This window comes from Miniopterus natalensis, chromosome 3 (assembly GCF_054644295.1).
Source record: "Miniopterus natalensis isolate mMinNat1 chromosome 3, mMinNat1.hap1, whole genome shotgun sequence".
NCBI lineage: Eukaryota > Metazoa > Chordata > Mammalia > Chiroptera > Miniopteridae > Miniopterus > Miniopterus natalensis.
Genome location: NC_142083.1, coordinates 87,936,573 through 87,962,024, shown reverse-complemented (window position 1 = coordinate 87,962,024; position 25,452 = coordinate 87,936,573). Strand labels below are relative to the sequence as shown.

The window sequence follows — 25,452 nt, the reverse complement described above, 5'->3', positions numbered from 1 at the left end:
AGGTGTGTAGTGGTATCTTACTGTTGTTTTAATTTGCATTTCCTGATGACATATGGTGTGGAGCATCTACTCATGCTTATTTGCCATCTGTGTATATTTGATGAGGTGATTATTAATCCTTTCACTCATTTTTTAATCAGGTTGTTACTTATTGTTGAGTTTTGAGAGTTCCTTATATATTTTGAATAACATTCCTTTATTGCATGTATCTTTTGCAAATATTTTCTCCCAGTCTGTGGCTTACCTGGCTTATCCTTTAATTCTCTTGACATTGTTTTCCATAGGAGTAGAAGTTTTAAATTTTAATGAAGCCCAGCTTATCAATAATTTCGTTTCATGGATTGTGCCTTTGGTGTTGTGCCTAAAAGGTCATTGCTGTACTCAAGTTCATCTGTCTAGGTTTCTTCTATGTTATCTTCTAGGAGTTTTATAATTTCACATTTTAAGTTTAGGTCTGCAGCCCATTTTAGGTTAGTTTCTGTGAAGGGTATAAGGTGCTCATTCCAAAGCCACAGTGAGCCCTGGATGGAGTGGGAAGACTGACCTGTGCTCACAGCCCCTCTGGGGTGTGACCAGGGCTGGCCCATTTGTTCACATTTCCTGGAGAAAACGGAAACCCTATTTGTTGTTAGTGTCCACACTGTTCTCTGTCACACAGATAGCTGTCCTTCTAAAATTTCTATTTGATAAAATAAGTAGTGATCTGAGCTTAAAAAGATAAAATTCTAAATGCACTGTGTTTGTATAATTTCTCTCTTCTGAGCAACATACAGGAATTAAAGCCTAATACCTTACTGATGCAAGGTGCATGAGAAAAAAACATCAAAAAATAGGCTTTGTAAATCTTAGCTCATTACTTATTAATTCTGTGACCTTGATTGAGTTACTATCTTCTAAGTTTTCTCATCTGTAAAGCAGGATTAACGATAGAATCTTACCTGCGGCAAAGACTGCTCATTATATCCGGAGATCCTTTCTCCTCCGAGTTTAGCTGGGCACGTGGCTACACCAAATAATGACTCTATTCCTCAACCTCCCTTGCAGCTTTGTGTAGCCATGTGACCAAGTTCTGGCCAGTGGGACGTAGGTAAAAGTGGTGTGGGAAGCTTCTGGAGGCTGCTTGTCTTCTCCCCTCTCCTCCTTCCCCTGGGCTGGGTTGCAGGGGTAATGGCTGGAGGTGGAGCAGCCGTATGGACCATGAGGACTGGAGAATGGAGGGCACTCATAGCAGACCAGTAAGGCAGAATATGACACCAGGGAGTTGCCACCCCAGCCCTGGACCACTTTATGTCAGATTTCTATATGACAGAAAAGTGAACTTCTACCTTATATAGGCCACTGTCATTTTGGGTCTTGGTGAACTTGTAATTGAACTTAGTTCTAATAAATGCATGACCTCAGATATTTCTTAGGAAGTTTAAATGAGATACTGGGCACAGCCTGCGTATCCCAATAGCTAGCACATTATAAACACTCAGTAATGTCTTCTTAGTAGCTTCTCTAGCATCTAATGATAGTAACTGTCCCTCATCCCCAGGGAGAATTCTAGAGGGGAGTTCTTCTGAAAAGAAGAGTTATCAAGATTGTGTGTGCGTTTTTTGTTGTTGGTTTTTTGGTTCCAAACAGTTGCAAAAAAGAAAACAGTATTATCATAAACAACTAATTCAACTAGAAATGATTTCGTTTGAGCACTTCTGTTCTCCTGTTTACTGGCGTTAGCTGACAGATCTCAGCCTTACACATTGGCGTGGTATTTTAACTGGAAGATAAGTCACGCATCCTTTTAAATAGCTGGGTTTATAAACACAAGCTCAATTGTCCTGCAGTTGAAACTCAGCCTTTCAAAACAAGGTAGATGCACTCTTTTCCGGGCCTTTTCTGTTTGGGCAAACATGCTGGAACGTTTGCCAGGAGCCCATGGCCCCAGTCCAACCTTGTGCTTTGTAGCGTATGGCTGGTCCATTTAGCAAATATTCAATATCCAATTAACGCTTGTTGACTCAATAGTTTCTAAGATCTCAAGTTCTCTGATTCTGTAAAACATTGTCCGTCTAAAGAGGGAAAACCTCCATTCCTAAGGAACCCTAAGGGAAAGAGAGCAAGGATAGTAAAACTGAAGGAAAAAATTGTTACAAGGGCCCAGCTGGGCGTGGCTCAGCAGTTGAGCATCAACCTAGGATCCAGGAGATCAGGGTTCGATTCCTGCTCAGGGCACATGCCCGGTTGCAGCCAATCAATGACTCTCTCGTCATTGATGTTTCTATCTCTCTCCCTCTCCCTTCCTCTCTCTGAAATGAATAAAGATATATTAAAAAAAAAGAAAAAGAAAATTGTCACAAGGTTTATTATCAATGAATGAAAGGAAAGAGACATTAAACATTATTCGTTGCCCTGGCTGGTGTGGCGGGGTTGGTTGAAGCACTCTCCAATGCTCCAGGATGTGGGGTTTGCTTCCTGGTCAGGGCACAGGCCCAGCCTGTCCCAGAGCATGCTCTGGGGGTGGGGGCTGGAGGGTAGGTTTGGGTGGTGGGGGAGGGGGCAGCCGATTGAGGTCTCTCTCTCACATGGATTTTTTTCTCTCTTTCTCTCCCTCTCTCTCTAAAAGGTCAATAAGCATACCCTCACCAGAGGATAAAAATATATATAGTAAAAAAAGACCAATGTTTATATATATATTTGAATATATATCTTTATTGATTTCAGGGAGAAGGGGAGAGAGATAGAAACAACAATGATGAGTGTCATTGATCGGCTGCCTCCTGTATGCCCCCTACTGGGGATCAAGGCCCGAAACCCAGGCATGTGTCCTGACTGGGAATTGAACCAGTGACCTCCTGGATCATAGGCTGATGCTCAACCGCTGAGCCATGATGGCCAAGCTAAACATTACTCTTTAATGTTTAAACAAACACACACAAAATTTTAAAATATGAGATATAACATTTGGGAGGAAGATAATTTCTGATACTACTCTACATTTATACAATTTTTAAAAACCATCATATTAAAAAAAAAATCTTTATTGATTTCAGAGAGAGGAAGGGAGAGGGAGAGACAGACAGAAACATTAATGGTGAGAGAGTCATTGATCGATTGCCTCTTGCACGCCCCCAACTAAGGATCGAACCCAAAACCTGGGCATGTGCCCTGACCGGGAATTGAACCTCAATTTTCTGGATCCTAGGTCAATGCTCAACTGCTGAGCCATGCTGGCTGGGCAAAAAAAACCATCATATTTTTATTATGACATAAAGCAGTATTTTACGTGTTAACTCAATTTCATAGTAAAGAAAAAAAATATTTTTGTAGAACTGTAGAGAAACAGCTGTACAGATAGCTCCAACTTTAAAACAGGTCTTACTTTAAAAGCCCATTGAGTTGTTTGATATGTAAATTGGAAAATATTTTCTCTGAAGGAAATAGTAAAATGATAACATGTCCCCAGTTAGCTCATAGGCCCATTTAATCCAAATAGTAGCTGAATTACATGTTTATAAACACCGTTTGAATTCTGGGGCCCAGGAGGATCATTGGCTTCATTTTCTGAGATAACCATGTTTCCCTTAAAGTTAAGAAAAAATTAAGTCTCTCTTATTCTTGATTTACATCTGATTATTTTTTCAGGCTAATTCATATCAAGGTCAGCTGCCCTTCCCCGGAAGATAGATCCTGAATCCATTTAATCTGCTTGATGAGGCACCCATCCCTACTCATGGAAAGTTCTTCGGTTGTTATGAAGCATGCCTAGTAATTGGGCAAAAGTAAAATCTAAGAAGTTATGGTCCACAGGGCACATGGGTTAGACACCTCAGCCTGCGCCTTGCTGGGAGACCATTGAGGATTCGGGAGGAGATGGGTGGATCAAGGAGTAAAAACCAAGAGAGTTTCCGAGGACAGTTTACCCAGTCAGGAGTCAAGAACAGAATTGAAGTTCAAACAGAAAGAGTGCTGTGCCTCCAGGGTCGAGAATTGAGTTGGCTGTTGGCGTTGATGTGACTTCAGCACGTGGGCAATGAGTGCGCGTGGGGGCCACTTCTCACCTTCTCTTTCCTGGAAACGTTTGGTACTGGCTTCCTAGGGCTGCTGCGACAAAGTGCCACACACTGGGTGGCTGAGACCACAGAAACTTTTTCCCACCGTTCTGGAGGCCAGAAGGTCAAAACCAAGGGCCGGCTCCTTCTGAGTGAAGGGAAGGAGGGTCCATTCCATGCGTCTTGCACAGAGCTCAGCCCTGCGCCTGGGGACTGGTGGGGGTTTGCAAATGGGCTTTCTGGGGAGTCTGCTGAGTATGTGACCAGAAACGTGCTCCGAAAGCCTTTGGAAGCAGAACAAACACACCTTTTCAACACCTAGAGGCTTATTCATTAAAAATTATTAAAATTTTGCCTTGCCCACATGGCTCAGTGGTTGAGCATCAACCTAGCATCCAGGTGATCGGGGTTCGATTCCTGGCCAGGGCACGTGCCCCGGTTGCGGGCTCCATCCCCAGTCCGGGACCTGCAGGAGGCAGCCGATCAATGACTCTCTCATCATTGATGTTCCTCTCTCTCTGAAATCAATAAAGATGTGTTTATATATATAAAAAAGAAATGATTAAATTTTTCCCTAAGGCTGATTGAAGCCCACCCCTTCCTGGGTCTCTTTTTCTCCCCTCCCCTCTGGTGGCTGAATTGGGCCCATTTGCCTTCTCTGCAGGCTCCAGGTGGAGCTCTGCCAGCCTTTGGGATGGACACAGCTAAAATATTCTTTCGAAGCACAGACATTTTATTATTATTCAAATCTTTAAAATCTTAGTCTATTAAATTTGGAACTTGCATCAGGTGGGGCCTCCAACTGTATCCTTTCCCTCCCACCCCCCATCCCCTTCCCTCAGTCCATCCTCTCTCAGCTCTTCTCCCCAAGCCCTCCCACATTCCTCCTCCTCCCCCTTTCTCCTATTCCCTCCCTGCTTGCCAGCTCTCTCCCCCTCCCCGTCCCTGCCCCCATTTCTCCTCCCTATCCCTTCTCCCCCCCCCCCCCATTCCCCTACCCCTAGTTCCTTCCTGGTTTTGTTTGCTTCAGATGATGCCAGTTCCTGTGTCCGTGTCTGTCATTCTGTTTCTACCTCTTCTCTGTCTCCACTTCAGCAATATTGACACTGGGGCTGGATATCCTATGCGCTGTAGGATATTTAACAGCTTCCCTGGCCACCACCCATTAGATGCTAATAGCACCTGCTCCCCAGTTTCGATGACACAGAAGGTCTCCAGACATCCCCAAATCTCCCCTGGGGGACACAGGCTATTTGGACCCACTGGCCTGTCCCCTTCTTCATGTCTGTGTGTCTCTCTCTCATTAACTCCACCTCTCTCTGTCTCTGGCCAACATGAGCCAGTAATCAGGAGTGAGAACTTTGAGCAGTGCTCCTAGTGTGGGCCTCAGAGCCCCGAAGGATCACGGAGGGGTGGGGTGGGCTTGTTAAAGCTGGAGGTTCCTGGACTTAACTCAGCCTCTGGTGATCCATTTGAGGCCCATTGTTTTGGGCTCTGGATAACACAGTGACAGTGGCCTGTGGGTATGGTCAGGACTCCAAAAGCTACCTCAGGATTGAGTTACTACTGTGTACCATGGGCTTTCCCGTCTCTCACTGGACCAGGTTTGTGAACAGGAATTCAAGTGCCAAGGGTCTCCTGAATTCTCGGCGGCTTGGACTCTCACTGTGCCCTGTTCGGGGCTGATGGAACTAGGGTCAGGCATGTCTAATGCCCAGGTGAGTCATGTCTAAGCACGTCGGAGGTGTCTTGCTGGAGCAGAGCAGAGCTCTCTAGCCTGGGCCCAGGATGTGCATACACTCTCATTGCCGACAGCATTTCCTAAGTGCAGTCACCTTCCTCTCCCTTAATGCCCACTCTCTCCCGCAGGTGAGCTGTGGAGTGCTGTCTGACCGGCCCCCGCCGTGAAGGTCTCTGTCAGTCGTCTTCTTTCCCTGAGCAACCAAGGGAGGGGCCACAGCAGGAGCTGAAGGCTGCAGAATGGCAGAGCAGAAGGGGACCTCATGTTAGTGTGGACCCACAGACCTGACCTGGAAGCCAGATGCTGCCTCTGAACAGCTGTGTGACCTTCAATAAGTCACTTCATCTCTCTGAGCCTCTGTTTCCTCTTTTATAAAATAGGGTAACACCACTCAGTGGCATATATAGCTTATATGACACCCACAGTAGATTTTTTTTTTTTTACAGCTTTATTCAGATATAATTTACATACCATATACTTAACACGTTGAAAGTACAATTTAATGTTTTTGCATATTACATTATACATTTAAAAATTTGTGGTGAAATACATATCACATAAAATGCACTGTTTTGACCATTTTTAAGTGTACAAATCAGTGGTGTTACATTAACACCTTCTCTTCTCCACCACAAAATGACCTGTGACAATCATGTGAACACTGAGAAAGAAGGCACCTACTAAGAAGGGCTCTTGGTGGCTAACTGGGCTCAAATTTTAAAAAACAGAGCCTAGTAGCCATTTCTACGCAGGGACCTCTCATGCAAGCTGCACAGCAGAGAGAAGCCTGCACTGAATTACCTGCCTCTGTACTGAACTGCCTGCCGGCACCTATGTCACCTGAGCCAATCCTTATATAGGAGTTCCTGGAATCCTATCTCGACCAATAGGACTGAGGGTTTCCCCATCCAATCAGAGCTGAGCAGCTATATTCCCTCCCTCCCCAGAAACATCTCACTGGCCAGTCAGAGCACCTCTATTTTGACCAATCAGGATAGTGCCTTTTGGACCAATCATACTTTGAGGATTTGGAGTCCTTATTTACAAGAGGATGGACCAATTAGGGACCAGGGGGCGGGGACTTCTGTGTATATATGCCAGGTCCTTGCTGGCTCTGGGGGTGCTCTTCCTGGCTGAAGGACATTGGAGGTGTCCTGCTGGAGCAGAGCTGCCTAGCCTGGGCCCAGGGCTGCCCCCCAGCCATGCTGTGTTGAACTGTTCTGCGCTGAATGAAGTTTTGCTCTTTGCGAAACCCCAAATTTGGGGATTCCTGTTGGCGCTGAATTGACACCAATGATCAGACCACAGACTGTTGACAGTCACTAACAGTGATTATTGTATTGATTCCTTTTGTTTTAAAACAATGACTAAGGAAGCATAGGTCTTATTTTTAAAGATGTCTTTCAAATTCAGTAAAATCTTTCACGTGCAGACTAGAATTTTCACTTATGAAACAAAAATAACACACCTTGCAGGTTCTACCATGTCACTGTCCTAACCTGTAAACACAAATTTCCAAGATTTTTGTGTGCTGGCAGAATGACAGAATGGCAGTAACTCCAGCTCTGTCTTCTCGCAGTGCCCTCCTTGTCTGTGTTGAATCTGCTGTCTGCCTGCAGGGACACCAAACACTGAGGGAGCAGGGAGTGAGGGAGCGTGGGGTACTCGAACTGCACCCTGAGGGAACGCAGGAATTTACTCTCAAAACAAACACTGGTAGCTGAGCCTGGCTATGCTGTTGGTTGTTCTCAGAATGAACTTCTGTGTGGGATATAATGTTTACTGAAAGGTAAGTAATACAAATGTGCTCATTTTAAATTTCCCTATATATTATTAAAACTCAACGGTCACAGCAGCAACTGTTTAGAACTTAAACCAAGGAAAGATATTTTGGGGAAGAGGGTTGTGTGGTTCCCATGGTGATGACAAAAGGTGGTCCAGCTTGTGCTGGAATTTATTTTTGTTTTAATTGCCACCTACAAGATGGAACCCCTGACTGCCTGCCCCAGGTGGGCCACGCCCTCCAGCTGCTGGGCTGGGGGTTGAGGAAGCACCCAGCACGCTCCCCGTGTGCAGTGGGCATTTTCACAACTGATGCCTCTGTGGTGATCAGTATGGTCCGATGCAGTCCTCCACCTCCCAGCTGTCCACTGCCTGTTTAGGAATTTTTCAGATCTTAGGCGAGGCCCTCATTCAAACATAAACCATTGTGTCCCCCCTGAATGTCCCCTCCGGGAGGACAGGAATATGGAATTTTCTACAATTGCACTTGATGCTGCTTTTCTGTGGAATTTGCTGGGGAAGAAAGTAACTCACTCTGCTCTGAGCCTTCTGTTTTGGGAATATCAGTTGGAACTCACATAAGATGCCCTTTTTATTAAAATCCTTAAAGTAAATTCCACTGACAAAGATTGGAACAGCTAGGCATTTAAAGACGGGCTGGGGGCGACGCCGTGGGAGCAGGAGGCTCCAGTCTTAGCTCGATCCTAGAGTAACACCTGATGAAACCCTGACCCAGTCCTCCCAGCCCATGCCTGCCTTCCTCCCCTCCCCTGCCCCAGAGCGGCGCCTTAAGTCATCCTTGCAATGTGGCCATCGAGTGTACACTGGCCTGCCTTCCACCCATGTCACACCTCATTTCAGGATGAAGACACTGAGGTTAAGTGAGCTAGCATCTGGATCTCCCATGCAAGTCTCCCAGCTCCCACATTCTTCTGGGGCACCCCACAGTTGGACATCTGGACTCCTGTGCATTGTGCGTCTGTGTGTAGGGGTGGGGGGAGGTCCTGGTATCTCTCACTTGGTACCTGTCAGGCTAGTTTCTCCAGCTGTTCCTACCCTTTGGTTGTCAGAAATCTGAGGTAGGCTTTGTCTGAGGTGTTTTGGGGTGTTCCTCGTGCACCCCACTCTTGGGCTCTCTGTCAGTTTCTCAGGGCTGTGGTAACAAAATACCACAAATGGAGCGACCTAAAACAACAGGAATTCCTTCTCTCACAGTTCCGGAGGCTAGAAGCCTGAAATGAGGTGTGCACAGGGCTGATTCCCTCTGGGGGCTCTGAGGGAGAATCTGTCCCCTGCCTCTCTCCTGACTTTTGATTGGGGCCGGCGATCCTGGGCATTCCTTGGGTTCCTGGGACCCCAGTGTTCGAGTCCGTCTGTCTGCACACACTGGCCCAAAGAGATGCATGAGCAGGAGTTTGCAGTATAGAAACAAAAATAGTTTAAAATCAAACTGGCAATTGGGAGGCGGGAGCTAATGCTTAAGACCGGCCTCCCCGATGGTGTGTAGGTTACAGATTATAGGGGGAGTCACAAGACAGCGTGGGTTAGGGGTTCAGGGTCGTGCTGGGGGCTGGTTGGTCAGAAGCGAGGGAAGGGTAATAAATGATCTCTTCAGGCCTTCAGGACAGCTCTGAGGTCTGCTCTGGGCCCCTCTGTCCCATCTCATAAGAAAGCAGCCAGGGGGGGTCGTTCCACCTTCAGGCTCAGGAGCTGAAACATACTTGGGTCAAGATGTTACCTTTACCTTGAACCTGCCAGAGGGTCAGACCCTGTGACCATTAGTCGTGTCCTGGCTACTGTCTTCTGCTGCCTGGGGCTTACTGATTATCCAGGGGAAAGGCTGGGCCTCTGGGGCATAGGTGAATTCTAGAGCTAGGATTTAAAACTAAATTTAATCAAAGTCATAAGGACCCTCAGTTTCACTTGGTTTGTAGCTGCCTCACTTCATCTCCCTGTGGGTCTCGGTCCAAATTTCCTTCTTCTTGTAAAGACACCGGTCATTGGATTTAGCTTCCTTCCCAACCCAGTGTGACCTTACCTTAACTGGTCCGTGTGTAAAGATGCTATTACCAAATAAGGGCAGATTCTGAGGTGCCAGGTGGACATGCATTTTGCGAGGATACCGCCCCACAACAGCTCCCATCTCTTCCTGAGCCCCACCCCACATCTTCTTGACGTAGCAGGGCAAAGGGCCCTGATGAGACATCTTCCCAGAAGGACCGTTCCGCTCCGGGGGGTGCACAGGACCCCGGCATGGAAGCCTGAGGACACTGGGGGAGGGGATAGAAAGGGAGAGGCCAGGTGGGGGTGGGGAGGGACCCGTGGCTGGGAAGGGAACCCAGGAGGGGAGCTGGAGACATAGTTTTCATGTGGCGCCTGTGTTTAGAACAGTTAGCTTTGCAGAATCCAATGCCAGAATGTTCTCTGCTCGGGGGTGGTTTTCTGCTCAGATCTGGAGCTGGGGTGGTAGGAAGTGTGCTTCAGTTAAATCAGGATTGCTGGAGTGGGCCCTCCAGGTGGTTGCATCCTGCAGTTGAGGTTGAGGACCCGTGAGCTCAAGGCCTGATGGCGGGGTGTAGGGGTACTGCCTCCCAACCTAGAGAGTGACAGGAGCAGGAGATGAGAAAGGGGGGGTGTTCGGATAGGTGATCTTGAAAAGCCCTTCATGAAGGCAAATATTGCCCTCTGCATGACCCAGAGGGGCGCTGGGGGCGTGGTGGGATAACTCACAGAGTATGGAGGGGCCTGAGGTGGGCAGGCGGGGGCGAGGCCACTTTAGAAATCAAGTCCTCAGGACCTGCCTCGCCACCCTGATTCTTTCCAAAGCCCGGTGACTGCAGCGGCAAATCCTGCTCACTGAAGTCTGGGCAACCTGGCAGGCAGGATCCCACTCAGCCATGCTAGGCCCTGCTCCAGCCATTGTCAGCCAGCCCCTCTGTGGGCTCTGGGCTTTCTCACATCTTTGCCGTCCCTCCTGTCCCTTAAGGTGGACCCTGTAGGACAGACGAGCCAGGTAACACACTTGCTCAAACACTCTGTTATGGGCTAAATTGTGTCCCATGCATGTGTTGAAGTCCTAACCCCCAGCACCTCAGAATATGACTGTGTTTGGAGATGGAGTGTTTAGAGAGGCAATTAAGTTAAAGCGAGGTCATTAGGGTGGACCACAATCCAGTATGACTGGTGTCCTTATAAAAAGAGGAAATTTGGACGTTGACACTCATAGAGGGAGAATGTCACGTGAACATGAGGATGGTCGTCCACAAGCTAAGGAGAGCGGCCTCAGAAGAAGCCAACCTGCCAACACCTTGATCTCAGTCTTCCAGCCTCCAGAACTGCGAGGATGAACTTCTGCTGTTAGAGTCCCTAGCCCCTAGCAGCCTAATGCTCACTCCCACTCTGCCCAGGACCGTGTGGCCCACGCCCAGTGACCTAGCACTCATCCCTGTGGTCGTTTGCAGTTTTATTTCCTTCACCACACAGTTGTCTTTTCCAGATGAAACCTTAGCTGAGAGCTTGGTAAGTAAAACAGAAAAGCAGGGTTGTTCCAGTTTATTGCAGCAGTGGGAGGAGCTGCCCACTATTTCGAGGATCTTTTCTCACCTAACCTCTGTCTGTTGGTCCTTGGTGCTTTCCATTCAAGAGAGTTTACAGCCGTTGCACTGGGGGTTGGCTATGTCCTTGTTGTAGAAGAGCTGCCAGTCTGGGGCTGGCAGGGGTAACCCCCACAGAAAGATATTAAACCTGTCACTTCCTTCCCTCTTGGCATTTCCTATTGTTCCAGGGTTTTATTATTACAGGGAATTCCTCTGATGAACTGATTCTCAATCAAATGTTCAGAGACTCAGTCCAGAACGGAGCATTGGATTTGCAGTTGGATGCCAGGGTTCAAGCTCCCCCTCCACCACTTGCTAGCTGAGAGCCCTTTGAGAACAAGTCCCCTAACCTCTAGGAGCCACGGGTTTCTCACCTGTATAGTGGGAATAGATGCTTAGATCATGGGATGAGAGGCGACGTAGGGAAATGGAATAAATGTGAGTTCTAAATTCAGAGACTGGAGCGTGAACCCAGCTCTGCTGCCTCTTAACTGTGTGGCCTTGGGTATGTTGACCGACCTCTCTGAGCCTCAGTTTCCTCACCTGTAATGTATGGGTAAGAAGGGCAGCCTATAGGGCTGTCCTGGGGATTAAAGAGAGCATGTGTGTAGAGGGCCTCACATAGAAACTGACATATAGTAGTTGCTCACCTAAAACCAGTTCTTTCTTAACTCTCCTTTTTTTTTTTTTCCTGGTAGACCTGGGATCAGCACATTTTTCTCTGGAAGGGAACAGAGAGTAAAGATTTTAAGCTTTAGAATTACTGAAATACCGAATGTTCTATGTATCTTGCAGAGAGACAATTGTGGAGATTAGGTAGGAATATGCATATGAATGGGTAGCATGTTGCAGGTACTCAAGGTAGTCTTGGAAAGACTGAGGCCCTTTCCAGGGGAATTTGCGTCTTACAAGAGGAGGCAGGAAAGCTGCCAACCCTGGGGGACAGAGAGACCTTGGAACTCTGTAATTCTGGTTGCACTGGCTTCTCAGCCGTTCCCAATTTCGCCAGCAGGGGGCACTAAGGGACCACTTTCCCGGGGTGTCTGTGTAGTTGGGAAGTCTTGTCAGCTGTGCCAGGAGATAGATGGGAGATTGGGGAGATGGCCCAGATGACCTCCAAGTGTCTTTTCTGCCCATCGAACCTAGGCAGTTTTTCCAGAGGAAGGCACCGGATAAGCTGCCCGGAGCTAGCTGGCAGCAGCTGGGAGCTCGGGAGGAGCAGCCCCTTTCCCGGAGATGGGATAAAATGAAAATGCAGCCATGATGCAGGTGGCTGTCATCCTGGAGTTTCAGTGTGTTCACTTATCACTCCTTTTGGTGGTTATGTGTGTGTTTATAGAGGGATTAAGGGGGAAAACCCCCCAGGGCCTTCTTTAATTAAAGGCAGGCCCCTCAAACACATGACAAATACCAGGCAGGAAAAAATGGTCAGATGGGGCCCGGCTTGGGCACTGGGGATCCGGAGATGACACTCTTTTAGCCTTTAAAACCTCGAAGCAGCTGTGGAGCAAGACCGCCTGCCTGCCTCAGGGGCTACCTGCCCTTGTCCTGATGAAAGCGGTCTACCCCTCGGTTCTCTGTGTTGCCGCCTGGGAGCCAGGGAGGAACAGCACAGCGAGGTCCACGGTGTAGGGCAGTGTTTCCAAAGCAGGGGCCACAGAGCAGCAGCACCGGGAGCTGCTTAGAAACGCACTCTCTGTGGCTGCAGCCAGGGCCCCTGAATCAACGCTGCAGGGGGGCCGGCAGCGGGCCTCTAACAACTTTTCCAGGTGCCTTTGACGACGCTCAGATGGGAGGCTCGCTGGTGTCCTGTCGCTGTTCCCAGTCTCAGCTGCACATGGGAATCACTTGGCTTTTTCAGGCCCTGATGAGGGGACCACACCCATCCCAGTTATGTCAGGCCCTCCGGGGTGAGGACCAGCATCTGTGGGTTTTTGAAGCTCCCCGGGTGATTCCAATGTAGTGGAAAGTGGTTTTGGGGTTAGCCAGACCCAAGGTCAAATCCCAGCTTTGTCACTTACTAGCTCTTTGATCCTGGGCAAAGCAAGTCACTTCTCTGACCCACCGTCCTTCTTCTATAGAATTGAGATAATGTTCTCTCTCTTGCAGAATTGTTTACAGCTGGAACAAATGTTGGATACCTGGCATCCAGTGGGGGTTCAGCACACAATAGCTCCCCTTTCCTGCTCCCTTTGCTTGGACTGTGGGGTTTTCCTGCTCTGGAAAGCTCCACATATTTTTCTTTGCATCCCCAGGGAATCAGCATTCCCCAGGGTGCACCCACCTGTGGGAGAGAGCTGGGGAAGTGGGCATCTGAGATGCTTTGCTGCTGGATTCCTTACCTGACAGTCTTACTGGGACAGGCTAGGGTGACCTTTCTCTGCTTTGTCTTAACACAGGTCAGCCCTGTCTTTTAAGCTGAAGAGTCACAGTCTCCTTGACCCTTAGGAATCTGTCTTGATACAAACAAAATGGCCAGCATGTTAGGACACGAGTGCAAAGATATTTGTCGGTGTGTTGTTTGCCCTGGAAAGAACTGGAAACATAACCTTGCCAGTAGGTGAATGATAGGAAGAATTGGGCATGTTCAGTATTTTGGCCCAACATGAACCGTTAAGGGAATTGGATAGGTCTATGTTTATGGGGCGGGCTACATATGGTTAAGTGAAAAGCAAATTGCTGGTTCGTGCCTGTGACATGATTAAAAAAATTTTTTTTTTGAAGACAAAGAGCCTCTATATTACGTGTGTACTCATTTGTGTTTGAGTGTGTGTGTGTGTGTGTGGGTGTGCATAAAGCAAAGCATGGAAGAATATACTCCATGCTGTTTGAATTAGTTACCTTGTGGGACTGGGGAGAGGGACAGACGCATTCAGTCATTCATTTCTTCAGTTATATTCCCACTCATTCATCTGTTCATTCATGTTTTCATTTAATTAATATCTATTTAAGGGATGCTGTGCGTCAGGCATTGTAACCCTGGGGATACAGCCAGGAACAAAACAGACCAAATATTTGCTTTCATGCAGCTAGAGTGACCAGATGTCCTGGTTTGCTAGGGACCGCCTTGGTTTCAGCACTGAAGTCCCAGTGTCACAGGACACTTCTCAGTCCCGTGCAGACTAGGATGGATAGTTACCTTGTGGAGCTTACATTTTAGCACGGGGGAGACAGATAAGCAAATACTAGAGTACGGCAGGTCTTTTGGTGGTTAAAGAGCCGTCTTGGAGCTCTTCCAATTCACTTACGGCGAGAAGAATCCTCCTGCCAGCACCGAGGGCCTCCTGTAGGTTCTGATTGGCTGCTGGTGATGGGAAGGTGCCCTGAGCCCTGGGATTGCCCCAAGGGTCGCCGGCCAGCTCTGCGTTTTGCTGAGTCTGCAGTGGGACCTAATTTGTTAATTAAGAGTAGATGGTGAGCTGTCCTCGTATTTTGATTAACCTAATGGCCTTCCCAGCATGACTCGGACTCGGCCATAGACCTCACTGCAACTTTTAATGAAATGATTTGAAGGCCCATTAGGAGGCACTTCCCGTTATGCGGCTGCTCATCTGCACCGATAACCGCTTGGCAGCTGAGCGGCTGGAGTCGTGGCCCCGGCAGACGCTGGATTTTGGTTGTGAGGCAGGACTCTTAATCATTTCGTCATGCTCGAGGGACTGATGGCTGCCTCAGCCTTAACGCAGGTGGTTCTGCATTGGGAGAGCAGCCAGGACAATACTCATTATAGGCTCAGAGGCCACACAGAGGCTGTTGTGTCCTGCCCTTGTCCCCTTGGCCCAGGCTAGGGCTTTCCCTGCTGGCCTATGCATGGCTGGAAGTGCTGAGGGGACGTTATGAGTTGAATTGTGTCCCTTTCAAAAGATATTGAAGTCTTAACCCCCACAAGCAAGTTGCACTGAATTTCCTTCTCAGAGTCTGCCTTTGAGACAAGTCTTGGCCACTGGTGTGCACGTGTGCATGTGTGTGTGTGCACCGTGTAGTGGAAGGACCTCAATCACAACCTCTGGTGTGCAGGAAAGGTCACTTCGTGCCTGTATGGAGCCCTCAGCTCACTGGCTGGTGGGCCTTCCCCTTCGTCTGTGCGGTCCCCGCTGGCCCTTCTCCCCAGGTGGTGTCTAAGTTCTCACAGAGGGGCTGCTGTGACCCCAGGCCCCAGGCTGTGCCACCATCTGTCCAGGCTGAAATACCCTTGTTTCTGTTCCTTAGTTTTTGGCTCATTCAAGGGAAGGTGGCATCATCTTTCTGGCTCAGCACCCAGGGGCCCGAGGGACACTGGAGCTCTCTGAGCTCCCTGCAGGAGCGGAGCACACCATCAGTGCTCGGGGCGCCAGGGCGGTGTTGTCCTTCACAACAGGAGCTGGCCCCTGGCTGCGGGGCGGCGTGGCCTCAGAGCAGTGCGCGTTGCACACACTCCTCCACAGCCCACGCTCAGGCCCAGGCTGCTCTCTCCTGTGACACTGGCCCCTCCACAGAACACTCTCAGGTCTGGGCTTCTGTTTCCTGTGACACTGGCCAGGACTGGCATCCCTGGGTGCAATCACACCTGGGAGACCCTGGGGCAGGAAGAAAGACACTCTCTCCTGGATGCATGATGGGGCTCAGAACCCTTTGAATTTTGGAAATTATGTTAGTAACATACAAGTATATAAAAGACTCCAACAACACAGAAATTTTCAGTCAAAAGTGAAAGTTCCCCTTCACTTTGTTTCTTTTTCTTTTTTAAAAAAATATGTTTTTATTATTTTCAGAGAGAGGAAGGAGAGACAGATAGAAACATCAATGATGAGAGAGAGAGTCATTGATCCACTGCCTCCTGCATGCCCCCTACTGGAGATTGAGCCTGAACCCCGGGCTTGTGTCCTGACTGGGAATCGAACCGTGACCTCCTGGCTCAACCACTGAGCCACGCCAGCTGGGCTCACTTTGTTTCTTGATAATATTTCTTTTGTCAGACAATTAGATAAATATAGATACAGATATAAACACAGATAGATACACAGTTAGTTGACCCCTGGAAAATGTGGGGGTTAGGGGCCCTGACAGTCCACACAGTTAAAAATCCACAGGTAACTTTTGACTCCCCCCAAATTCAATTACTAATAGCCTGCTGTTGACTGGAAGTCTTACTGATAGCATAAACAGTTGATTGACACATATTTTCTATGTTATATGTATTATATATTCTTACAATAAAGTAAACCAGAGAAAAGAAATGTTAAGAAAATCATAAGGGAGAGGAAATACATTTACAGTATTTGTTGAAAAAACTCCGTGGATAAGTGGACTTTTGAAGTTCAAACCCACATCATTCAAGGTCACCTGTAGCTATAGACAGATGCAGATATAGATTGATAGCTATCACTATAGATTAGATATGGACATAGCTACACATATTTGTAGATATAGCTTTGGATAAGGGCATAGATGTAGATATAGGTATAGACATGTCTATATCTATAGGTATAAAGAGATAGATAGTATAAATATATTTTTAATAGTTTTATTGATTTTTTTTTTTTTTTTTTAGAGAGGAAGGGAGAAGAGAGAAACACTGATCGGCTGAATCCTGCACGCCGCCGACTGGGGATTGATTCTGCAACCCGAGCGTGTGCCCTGACTGGGAATCGAACCAGTGACCTCCTTGTGCATAGGATGGTGCTCAACCAACTAAGCCACACCGACCAGGCTGTAGATCGTATATTTTAAAATATACATGTCACTGTTCTGTCTGTGTGGTTTGGTGACTATGTTATCACCAGATGATGGCCTTGGAGGTTTTCTGAAACAAGAACACTAATACCCACCTCACTCTTTCTAACCAGTTCCCTGTTGATTGGCCATCAAGTTGGTCCCATTTCTTTTGCTCTTTTCCATACGAAGCTGCAACACACATACTTGAACAGACTCTTGGATCTTTATTATGTGTTTGTGCATGTGTTTCTGTAGGATGGCTTCCTGGGAGTTGAAGTCCTGAGTTCAAAGGTAAGCAGATTTCAGATTTGGGGAGGTACTGTCAAAGTGGCCTCCAAAAGGGTTGCACCGATTGATGCTCCCGGAGTAATTTAATTAGAATATTCACAAGGACTGAAATCTCATTTTATACTTTGGGCTGGTGATGTGAGACAGATCGGTGACATGTAAATAGGTTATTATGGAGCAAGTGTGTCTGAACCGGTTTCCAGAAGGCAATGCTTTGTTTACTTTTTGTGCACATATTTGAAAAGTAAATAAGCTGCTTTTCTTTAATGTTTTATAATTTAAAATTTCTCTGATAGATACAAGGCTTTCGATCATGGCCATGAAAAATATGTCCTGGGTAACTGCTGGTCCTGACGAATGAGGGACATGGAGCTGAGTGACCTCAGGCCCTGTGGTCCTCGCAGCCCTATAGCTTGAAGCAGAGCTGCCCCAGTCGAGTAGCATATCAATCACTTAGTTTTATGTGACTCTTGAAATGGTTTGTTATGCACTAGTAGCTGACTGATACAGAGCTTCTTTCTGTGCTCTCATCACCCATCTGTATTTACTCACAATCACATCTACGAAGAAAGATTATAATGACCTGTTTACTTCTCTAAAATCTTCACCAGGCTGTATGTTCAGAGTGGGCAGGAATTATAATTATCTTGTTTGCTTCACCTAAAATTCTACCTGGAATGTGGTGGGAGCTTATAAAGTACTTATTACCTGGCAGGTGAAGGAATAAAAGAAGCAATCAATGAGCTTAGGTTGCCCCAGTTCCTCGGCTGCCCTTGGAGCTTCCGGATGACTTTTTTTTTTCCTCTCTTTTTGAAAAATTACTCTAATTTTAGCGGAGTCATTTTTTATCATCTGTCGAAATCTAATGTGTGAAAAATCCAAACCTTAATGAAAACGTTCGAGTTCAGTGCTTCGTTTACTAAGCTCTTCTGCTCTCCCTGGTTTATTTCATATTTACAACAGTCTTGTGATGTATCACTTCTTTCCCTTCATTGGGAGGATCAGGCAGGCCAATGACTTGCCCTTGTCTCCTTAACTAGCAGGTGGCCTGCGGGAGACTTGCACCTGTATCTCTAGCTCCCGGTCCAGGGTCTTCCTTGAGCCACCCCTCTTCCCATGGGTCTTGTCCCTCACTGATATGATCTGGGATCCTGTTTTGGGAATGCATGTGTAGTGTTTGAGTCTGATCTGCTCTCCAAGAATGATCTAAGTGTCCCCTGGGGTGCAGGAGAATAGAGTGTTACTTTTTCTTGGCCAGGAAAACATTAATGAAAAATGAACCATCAGTGAAATTAATTTTAAAGATTTATGCATTCTCTGTGACTAACAAGCTTGCACCTGTTCATTTGACACTCTTCAACAACTCCCCCTCCCCACTCCCGCCTTCTTAAAATTCTCCTCCTTCCCTAAAGGCACCTGGTTGGCGCATTGAGCAGTTAAATAAATGTACAGTGGGATGCAGACACACTTGTTAATTAAAAATGCTGCGATGCCTCTTCGCAGTAATGAAGACATGAGCCAGGCTGAGCGGAAAGAGTGACTGTCGAGGAGATGCTGGTTGCGTTTTTATGTGTTGTGTAGAGGGGACCCTTGTAATGGGATGAAAGCAGATGTTCATTGGCATTTCCACTGAGCTCCCTCTGCTTCCTGTCATGGGTCATCTTCTCTTCTGTCCTCTTGTCCCTCGGCCTCAGGATGAACAGACACCCTTGCCGGATAAAAGCACAGTGAGAGGGTCACCTTCCCTCCATCTCCCTCCCCCTTCCACCCACTGTCATTGGCTCCAGCACTTTTCTCTCCATGCCACTGACCCTAAATCTTGTCATATTTCCTTGCTCGCTTTGAGGGATGGACGTCTCAAAGAGGCTGCCTCAGTGAGCCCTTCCTGGTTGGCAGCCCTCAGAGGTTGGAAGCTTGCCCACTGGACTTTGTAAAGAGCTACAGAGAAATTCAAAATTTGGATCTTTGACAAATGGACTTCTTTGGACATGGCCCCATTTGCTGACCAGCCTCATGTCTGCACACTTCACACTCAGTCACCTTTCAGCCACATGAAAATATTGATAGACCTGAGAACGTACTAGACTTGCTCATCTCCTACCTAGTCTTGGCATTACCTTTGTTTGGCCTGAGGCATATTACCCACCCCCCTCTTTGATTTTATTTAAAAAAATATTTTTATTGATTTTAGAGAGAGCGTTAGGGAGAGGGAGAGAGAGACATCGGTCAGCTGCCTCTGGCGCACCCCCCCCTGGGGGTCCAGCCCACAGCCTGGGCATGTGCCCCAAGGCGTAATCAAGCCGGCGACCTCTCAGGTCACAGGAAGATGTCCAACCAACAGAGCCACACCAGCCAGGGCACCAATCCTCTTCTTTTAAAAAAACTTGAAGTATAACATACGCGCCGTGCTGAAATGTACACTCTTAGTGTGTAGCTTGATGGGCGTGAAAGATGGAAACACCGGTGTAACCACCACCCAGTTCAGGATGTGGGCTCTACCCCAGAAATTCTCTCATGTCCCCTCCCAGCCGATACCCTCGACCCTGGAAAGGACCACTATTCCAACTTCTCCCACCATCGATTAGTTTTTCTTGCTCTTGACCTTCACAGAGATGGGGTCATGCAACCTGTCCGCTGCAGGACTTCGGCTCCGTCATCACCGTATCTGTGAAGCTGGTCCGCGCCGTTGGGGTCACCTTATTGCTGGGTGGCCTTCCATCGCAGGGCTCCACCGCATTTGTCTATTATTGTCATGTTGATGGATATTTAGGGTTTTTCCTGTTTGGGGCTAAAACCAATAAAGCTGCTATAAACATTCTTGTGTAGGGCTTTTGTTGGATTAAATGGATGCCTTTCTATAGATGTAAACCCAGGAGCAGAATTTCCAGGTTATAGGGTAGGTCCGTGTTTAACCTCGTAACACACTTACAGACAATTTTCCAAAGTATTCGCATCAATTTAGACTCCCACCAGCAGTGTGTGAGAATCCCAGCGGCTTCACATTTTTGCCAACACTTGGAACTGTTAATCTCTTTCATTCTAGCCATTCCGCCCGGAGGACAGTCCTTCCTCCTTTTATTGGCTTATTTATTATTCATCTTTCAAATGTTAGCCCAGAACTCTTCTGTACTAGTCAGCTTGGGCTGCTATAATGAAATGCCATAGACTGGGTGGTGCAAACAACAGGCACTTATTTTTTTTAGAATTCTGGAGGCTGGAAGTCTGAGATCAGAGCCAGCGTGGTCTGAGCCCTCTTCCTGGCTTGCAGATGGCTACCTTCTCACTGTGTGCCTTCCTTGGAGCATGAGCATGGAAAGAGATCCTCTCTCTCTCTCTCTCTCTTTCTCTCTCTCTTTCCTTCCCTCCTCCTCTCTTGTAAAGACACTAATCCTGTCATACGGTCCCCACCCTCATGACCTCATTTAAACCTAATTACCTTCCCCCTCCAAATACCGTCACATTGAGGGTAGTGCTTTAACATATGAATTTTGGCAGGGATACAACATTTCTGCAAATGACAGCTTCCCTGACCCCTCAGCCTGTGTAGTCCCCCAACACGCACCCCACCGCAGCTCTGATTGTGCTGAAATGCTGTTCGTCGACTTGGCAGTTGCTCCTTCCAGATGAGGAATCCTCGGGGGTGGGCACTGTTTCGTTCATTAGCCCAGAGCCTGGCATGTGATGTGCTCCGTAGCCCACCGACACCTGCACCCGTATTCTCTGCCTCTGTTGTATGACAGGGAGAGACATGTCCACACTCCTGTCCAAGGCCTTGGACACGCCATCTCATCCTTTCTTACCCTCTCAAAGTATGTTTTTCTACAGCGATTCCTTTCACCTTACCCGGTGAATTTCCCTTCTCTCCTAGGTCATTTTCATCAGCGTCATGCCATAACACAGCTCGCCCAAAAGAGCATAAATGATACCACCCTTGTTCTAATGACTCCGCATCCATTTTCGGCTAAAATTCCATTTCTGTTCTTTTCCCCTGAGCAAGTCTTCTCCAAAGCAATGCGTATGCCAGGCCAGGGTGGCCCAGTGGTTGAGCATGGACCCACGAACCAGGGGTCCTGGTTGGATTCCGGGTCAGGGCTCATGCCGGGGTTGCGGGCTCAGTCCCCAGGAGAGGGCGTGCGGGAGGCAGCCGGTTGATGATTCTCGCTCATCACTGATGTTTCTCTCTCTCTCTCTCCCTTCCTCTCTCTGAAATCCATAAAAACATATTTTAAAAAAAGAAATGCTATATTCATAGTCTCTACTTCCTCCCCTCTTTTCCTCTCTTTTCCACGCCAATCAAGCTTCTGACCTCCTGCGATGGGCCTCCACCTTGATAAAGTCAGCGGCCAGTTTCCTGTCGTCATCTTACTAGGATGGCAGCACGTGGCACTTTGATTCTCCCCCTCCTCGGAAACAGCTTTTTCTCTAGGCCTCCAGGACACTACCCTCTCCCGGTTTCCTGCCTTCAGTACGCCACGTTTGCTCAGTCTCTTTGCTCCGATCAGATCTCTAAATGTTTGCATCCCGCAGGCCCTGCACACAGCCCTCTCGTTCCGTCTTCTCCCGTCATCACCTCACCCCGTCCCACGTCGGGAAATCCCATCTGCATGCCCGTGACTCCCACATTTTATCCCCAGTTGAATTCAGTTGCTTCCTCCGTTTCAAAGCCTAACCAGCCTCTCAAACTTCACATGGCCCCACAGGGTTCTAGATTCCTTATCTGGCCCCACTCTCTTGCCCCACAAGCCACACCTGTATCTGAAAAAGATGCTACTCAGGAAGCTGCGTGGGTCTCACAGCTAGAAGCCGACCTTGGTTTCCCTCTCTTCTCACCCAAAGCCAGTCCATTAGCAAGTCCTTTTGGGTCTTCCTACGGCAGAATATCTCTGGGCCACCACTGCCTCCTGGCGCCACCGTTGCTGCTGCCACAGGCGGCCAGGTGATGAGGGAGGCGGAGGTGGCAGTGACGCGGCTACAGGCCGAGGATTGCAGGTCCCCCCATGAGCTAGGGAGAGGCGAAGAGGGCTTCTCCCCTCGAGCCTGCAGAGGGGAGACAGCCCCGCTGACACTTTGATTTTGAACTTCTAGGCTCCAGGTGAGACAATACATTTCTGTTATTTTAAGCTACTCCATTTGCACAATTTGAAAGCCCAGCTCCACCACGGACTGGCTGTGCCATGGGGAGGCTCCTCTACTTCTTTGTGCCTTATATTCTTCATCTGTAAAATGGGATGATGCTGGTAACAGGACCTGCCTCACGGAGCTGCTGCGAGGCTAGAACAAGCTAATACGTGCCTGGCACATAGGAAGACCACGGTGTACATTCCTGCTGCTGTTATTCAGCTTTGGAATAACACAGACTCAGTGTCCATCCCAGATCCAAAATTTGTTAGCTGTATGACCTTGGACAAGTCCCGGAGCTTCATTTTCCTCTTCTGAAAAGGTAATAATCCTATAATCTCATAGGATTTCGGTAACAGTGAAAACAGATGAACATAATTAAGGAGGCATAGAGGGTGCTCAAGAAATATTACTCCTTCCCCAGCAAGTGAGTGGGCTGAGTTCTAAAAATATGTTTGAAGGCACATGTTTGAAACTAGACATGCCTTTTCCGATAGAAGCCAGGCTCCAATGGACTGGGTGTTCCAAGAAAGCCTGTTCCATTCTGTTTTTAAGGCTGAGAACATTTTCCTCATGAAATATTTCACATTTTCAGAAAAGTTCAGGAAATAAGATGACACCCGTGCACCCAGCCTCTGAAGTTAACAGATGTTAACATTTTGTCATATTTGCTTCCTTTACAAGGGGAAGGAAATGTTACACTTACAGCTAAGACAAAGCTATTTAACCAAGAACGTAGTTGAACTCTGGCTGTGAGGAGTGGTCCTGTGCCACTGCGGGAACCGGGGATACCGACATGGATAAGCGAGTTCCCGGCTTCTGCAGGCTCTCGGGCCAGTGGGGAGGCGCACTCGGGAGCAGAACCGTCCCACAGTGGGACAAGTGCCATAGCGGTGGGATGCCCAAGAGCCGTGGTGGCGGCGGGGAGCATGGGCAGTCAGGGAAGTCTCCCTGGAGGGAGTGACAGCTGAGTTGTACTTTGAAAAATTAAGTAGAATTTTGTTGGGAGGATGAAGGGACAAATCAGCTTTGCAGGTGGAGGGAACAGCGCGTCGAAGGCAGGGAGGCGGGAGAGGGTGTGTGAACGGGATGGTGTGGCACAGACTCTGATGTGTAACTTCTGCCTGACGTTTTGAACTGTGAGATGTTGTATCTGGTTTCTATGGCTTCCACAGCAGACTCCCACAAACCCAGCAGCTTAAGGCAGCAGAAATGTACGGTCTCGGGAATCTGGAGGCCAGCCGTCAAAGTCAAGGTGTCAGCAGGGACCCCCTCCCTCCGCAGGCTCTGGGGCAATCCTTCCTTGCTTTTCCCCAGCTTCTGGTGGTGGCCAGCAATCCTTGGCATTCTTGGCTTGTAGCTGCATCGCTCCAATCTCTGCCTCCACTGTCATCTGGCCACCTTTTCCCTGTGTGTCTGTAGCTCTTCTTTTGCTTTTTTTTTTCCATTTAAAAAAAATATATATTTTTTCTACTAACACTGCTGTCAGGGCTGTGTATCCAACTTCTTTCCTGACCGCAGTGCAACCTGAATGTACACCTTCGGCACCAATTAACATACCAATAACATAGATTATTCATGTAATCAAAGCACATTTAGTCACAACCAGCTCTGCTGGGCACTAGGGACGGGACATCACTATTCTGTCACAAAGCAGACATGGTGCTAGTTCTGTCTTTATTTTGGCATTCTTTGAGGACATTCTTTGGAAACATATTCTTTATATGACAAGTAGATACAAGAGCAAATAATACAAAATGCCAGCCATTTTTTTTTTTTTTTCTTAGAGAGAGAGGAAGGGAGAGGGAGAGAGAGAAACATCGATCGGCTGCCTCCTGCATGCCCCCTGCTGGGATCGAGCCTGAAACTCAGGCATGTGCCCCGATGGGGAATTGAACCAGTGACCTCTTGGTTCATGGGTTGATATCCAACCACTGAGCCACACTGGCCAGGCTCTTTTCTTATGAGGACACCCGTCATAATAGATTAAGAGCCCACCATGCTCCAGTATGACCTCATCTTAATTTAGTGAATTACATCTGCAACGACTCTAGGAGCTCAAGCATTTTCCCCGACGATGTCCCTCTCCATGCCTTGGGGATGTAGCAACACTAATATATGCACATGTATCCATGTACATAGGCATATATGTAAATATGTATTTTATTAGTTTTGCTTCTGCTCTGCTCTAAATGTCACCATCTTAGTTTGTAGGCACAGGGAGACATCTGTTGTTCTAAGTTTCAAGAGAATGAATTCTTACTTTGGTTTTGCATTGATTTTTTTTTTTTTTTAAAGAAATTCTCTCTGTGATTTTGCCAAGCCATGCCAAGAAACCTAATGGATTATTGGATGTTTTTGGGAGTCAGCCCAGTTAATGCACTATTTCCCAGGCAGGCATCTGCTGGGTGCCACAGGATTGAGCTGTGGCTGATTCCTTTATGCCATTTTTAGGTGGCTGTTTGATGAATATTGAAGGTGTCAGAAAGACCTAGTTCACAAAAATGGGCTTAAGATGTGGCCTGAAAGTAAATGAGTGCCAAGAGCGTTGGGGGCTTTCTGAGCATGTATGGGTCTGGGAAAGTGCACATAAAAGACAGGTGATTTGGGGGCGCTGAATCAAGCGTCGGGGACTGCCAGAACCTGAGGACACCTGGGGGAAGCAGAGTGCTTGGTAACAAGGCCCTTGGGTCTCCTCTCATTTGCACAGCACTTTGCAGTTGACAAAGGCATTGATTTTGCATGTGTTACCCCCTTGAGACACTACAGTGTCTCTGCAGTATTAGCAGTTGCATATTTTATGGTTCACTCCACGGACAAGAAAACCAAGACCCAGAGAGGTGATGCTGTAGAATGTTAGGACTTCTCTACGTGATTACAGGGCATTTGTACCAGAGCTAAGATTAAGCCCATGGCTCCTCCTCTCTGTGCCCCAATTGTGGGCCTGGGCTCCTTCTTTGGGTCTGGTAGGAGGTGCTGGCTATGGTTCTCAGGCCAGGTTCAGAGGAAGGACCCCTCTTTGTCACAGAATCAGGGCTCTGCCAACAGGCGAGATGGGGGAAGACTGCTTCCCTGTGGTGGCTTCGCATCTCAGATGCCCCCTTTCTGCCAGTCCGTGCCCCTGTCTATGAGGCCCTTCATTTTTTTCTCACTACTTTTATTTTTTGCCACCATTCCTTAGTGGGGCTCTGGGGAATTACTG

The 25,452-nt window shown here is 47.8% G+C and overlaps 1 protein-coding gene across 1 annotated transcript in view; it reads left to right on the top strand.

Annotated features, from left to right (window-relative positions):
• HAPSTR1 (HUWE1 associated protein modifying stress responses) overlaps positions 1 to 6,335 on the top strand; it is a 44,223-nt gene extending 37,888 nt beyond the window's left edge. Inside the window, exon 4 of the mRNA XM_087815653.1 lies at positions 5,901 to 6,335. Within this exon, the coding sequence (XP_087671779.1) occupies positions 5,901 to 5,923 (23 nt within the window). The 3' untranslated portion in view covers positions 5,924 to 6,335. The remainder of the gene's footprint in view (positions 1 to 5,900) is intronic.
• The last annotated feature ends 19,117 nt before the right edge of the window (positions 6,336 to 25,452 follow it).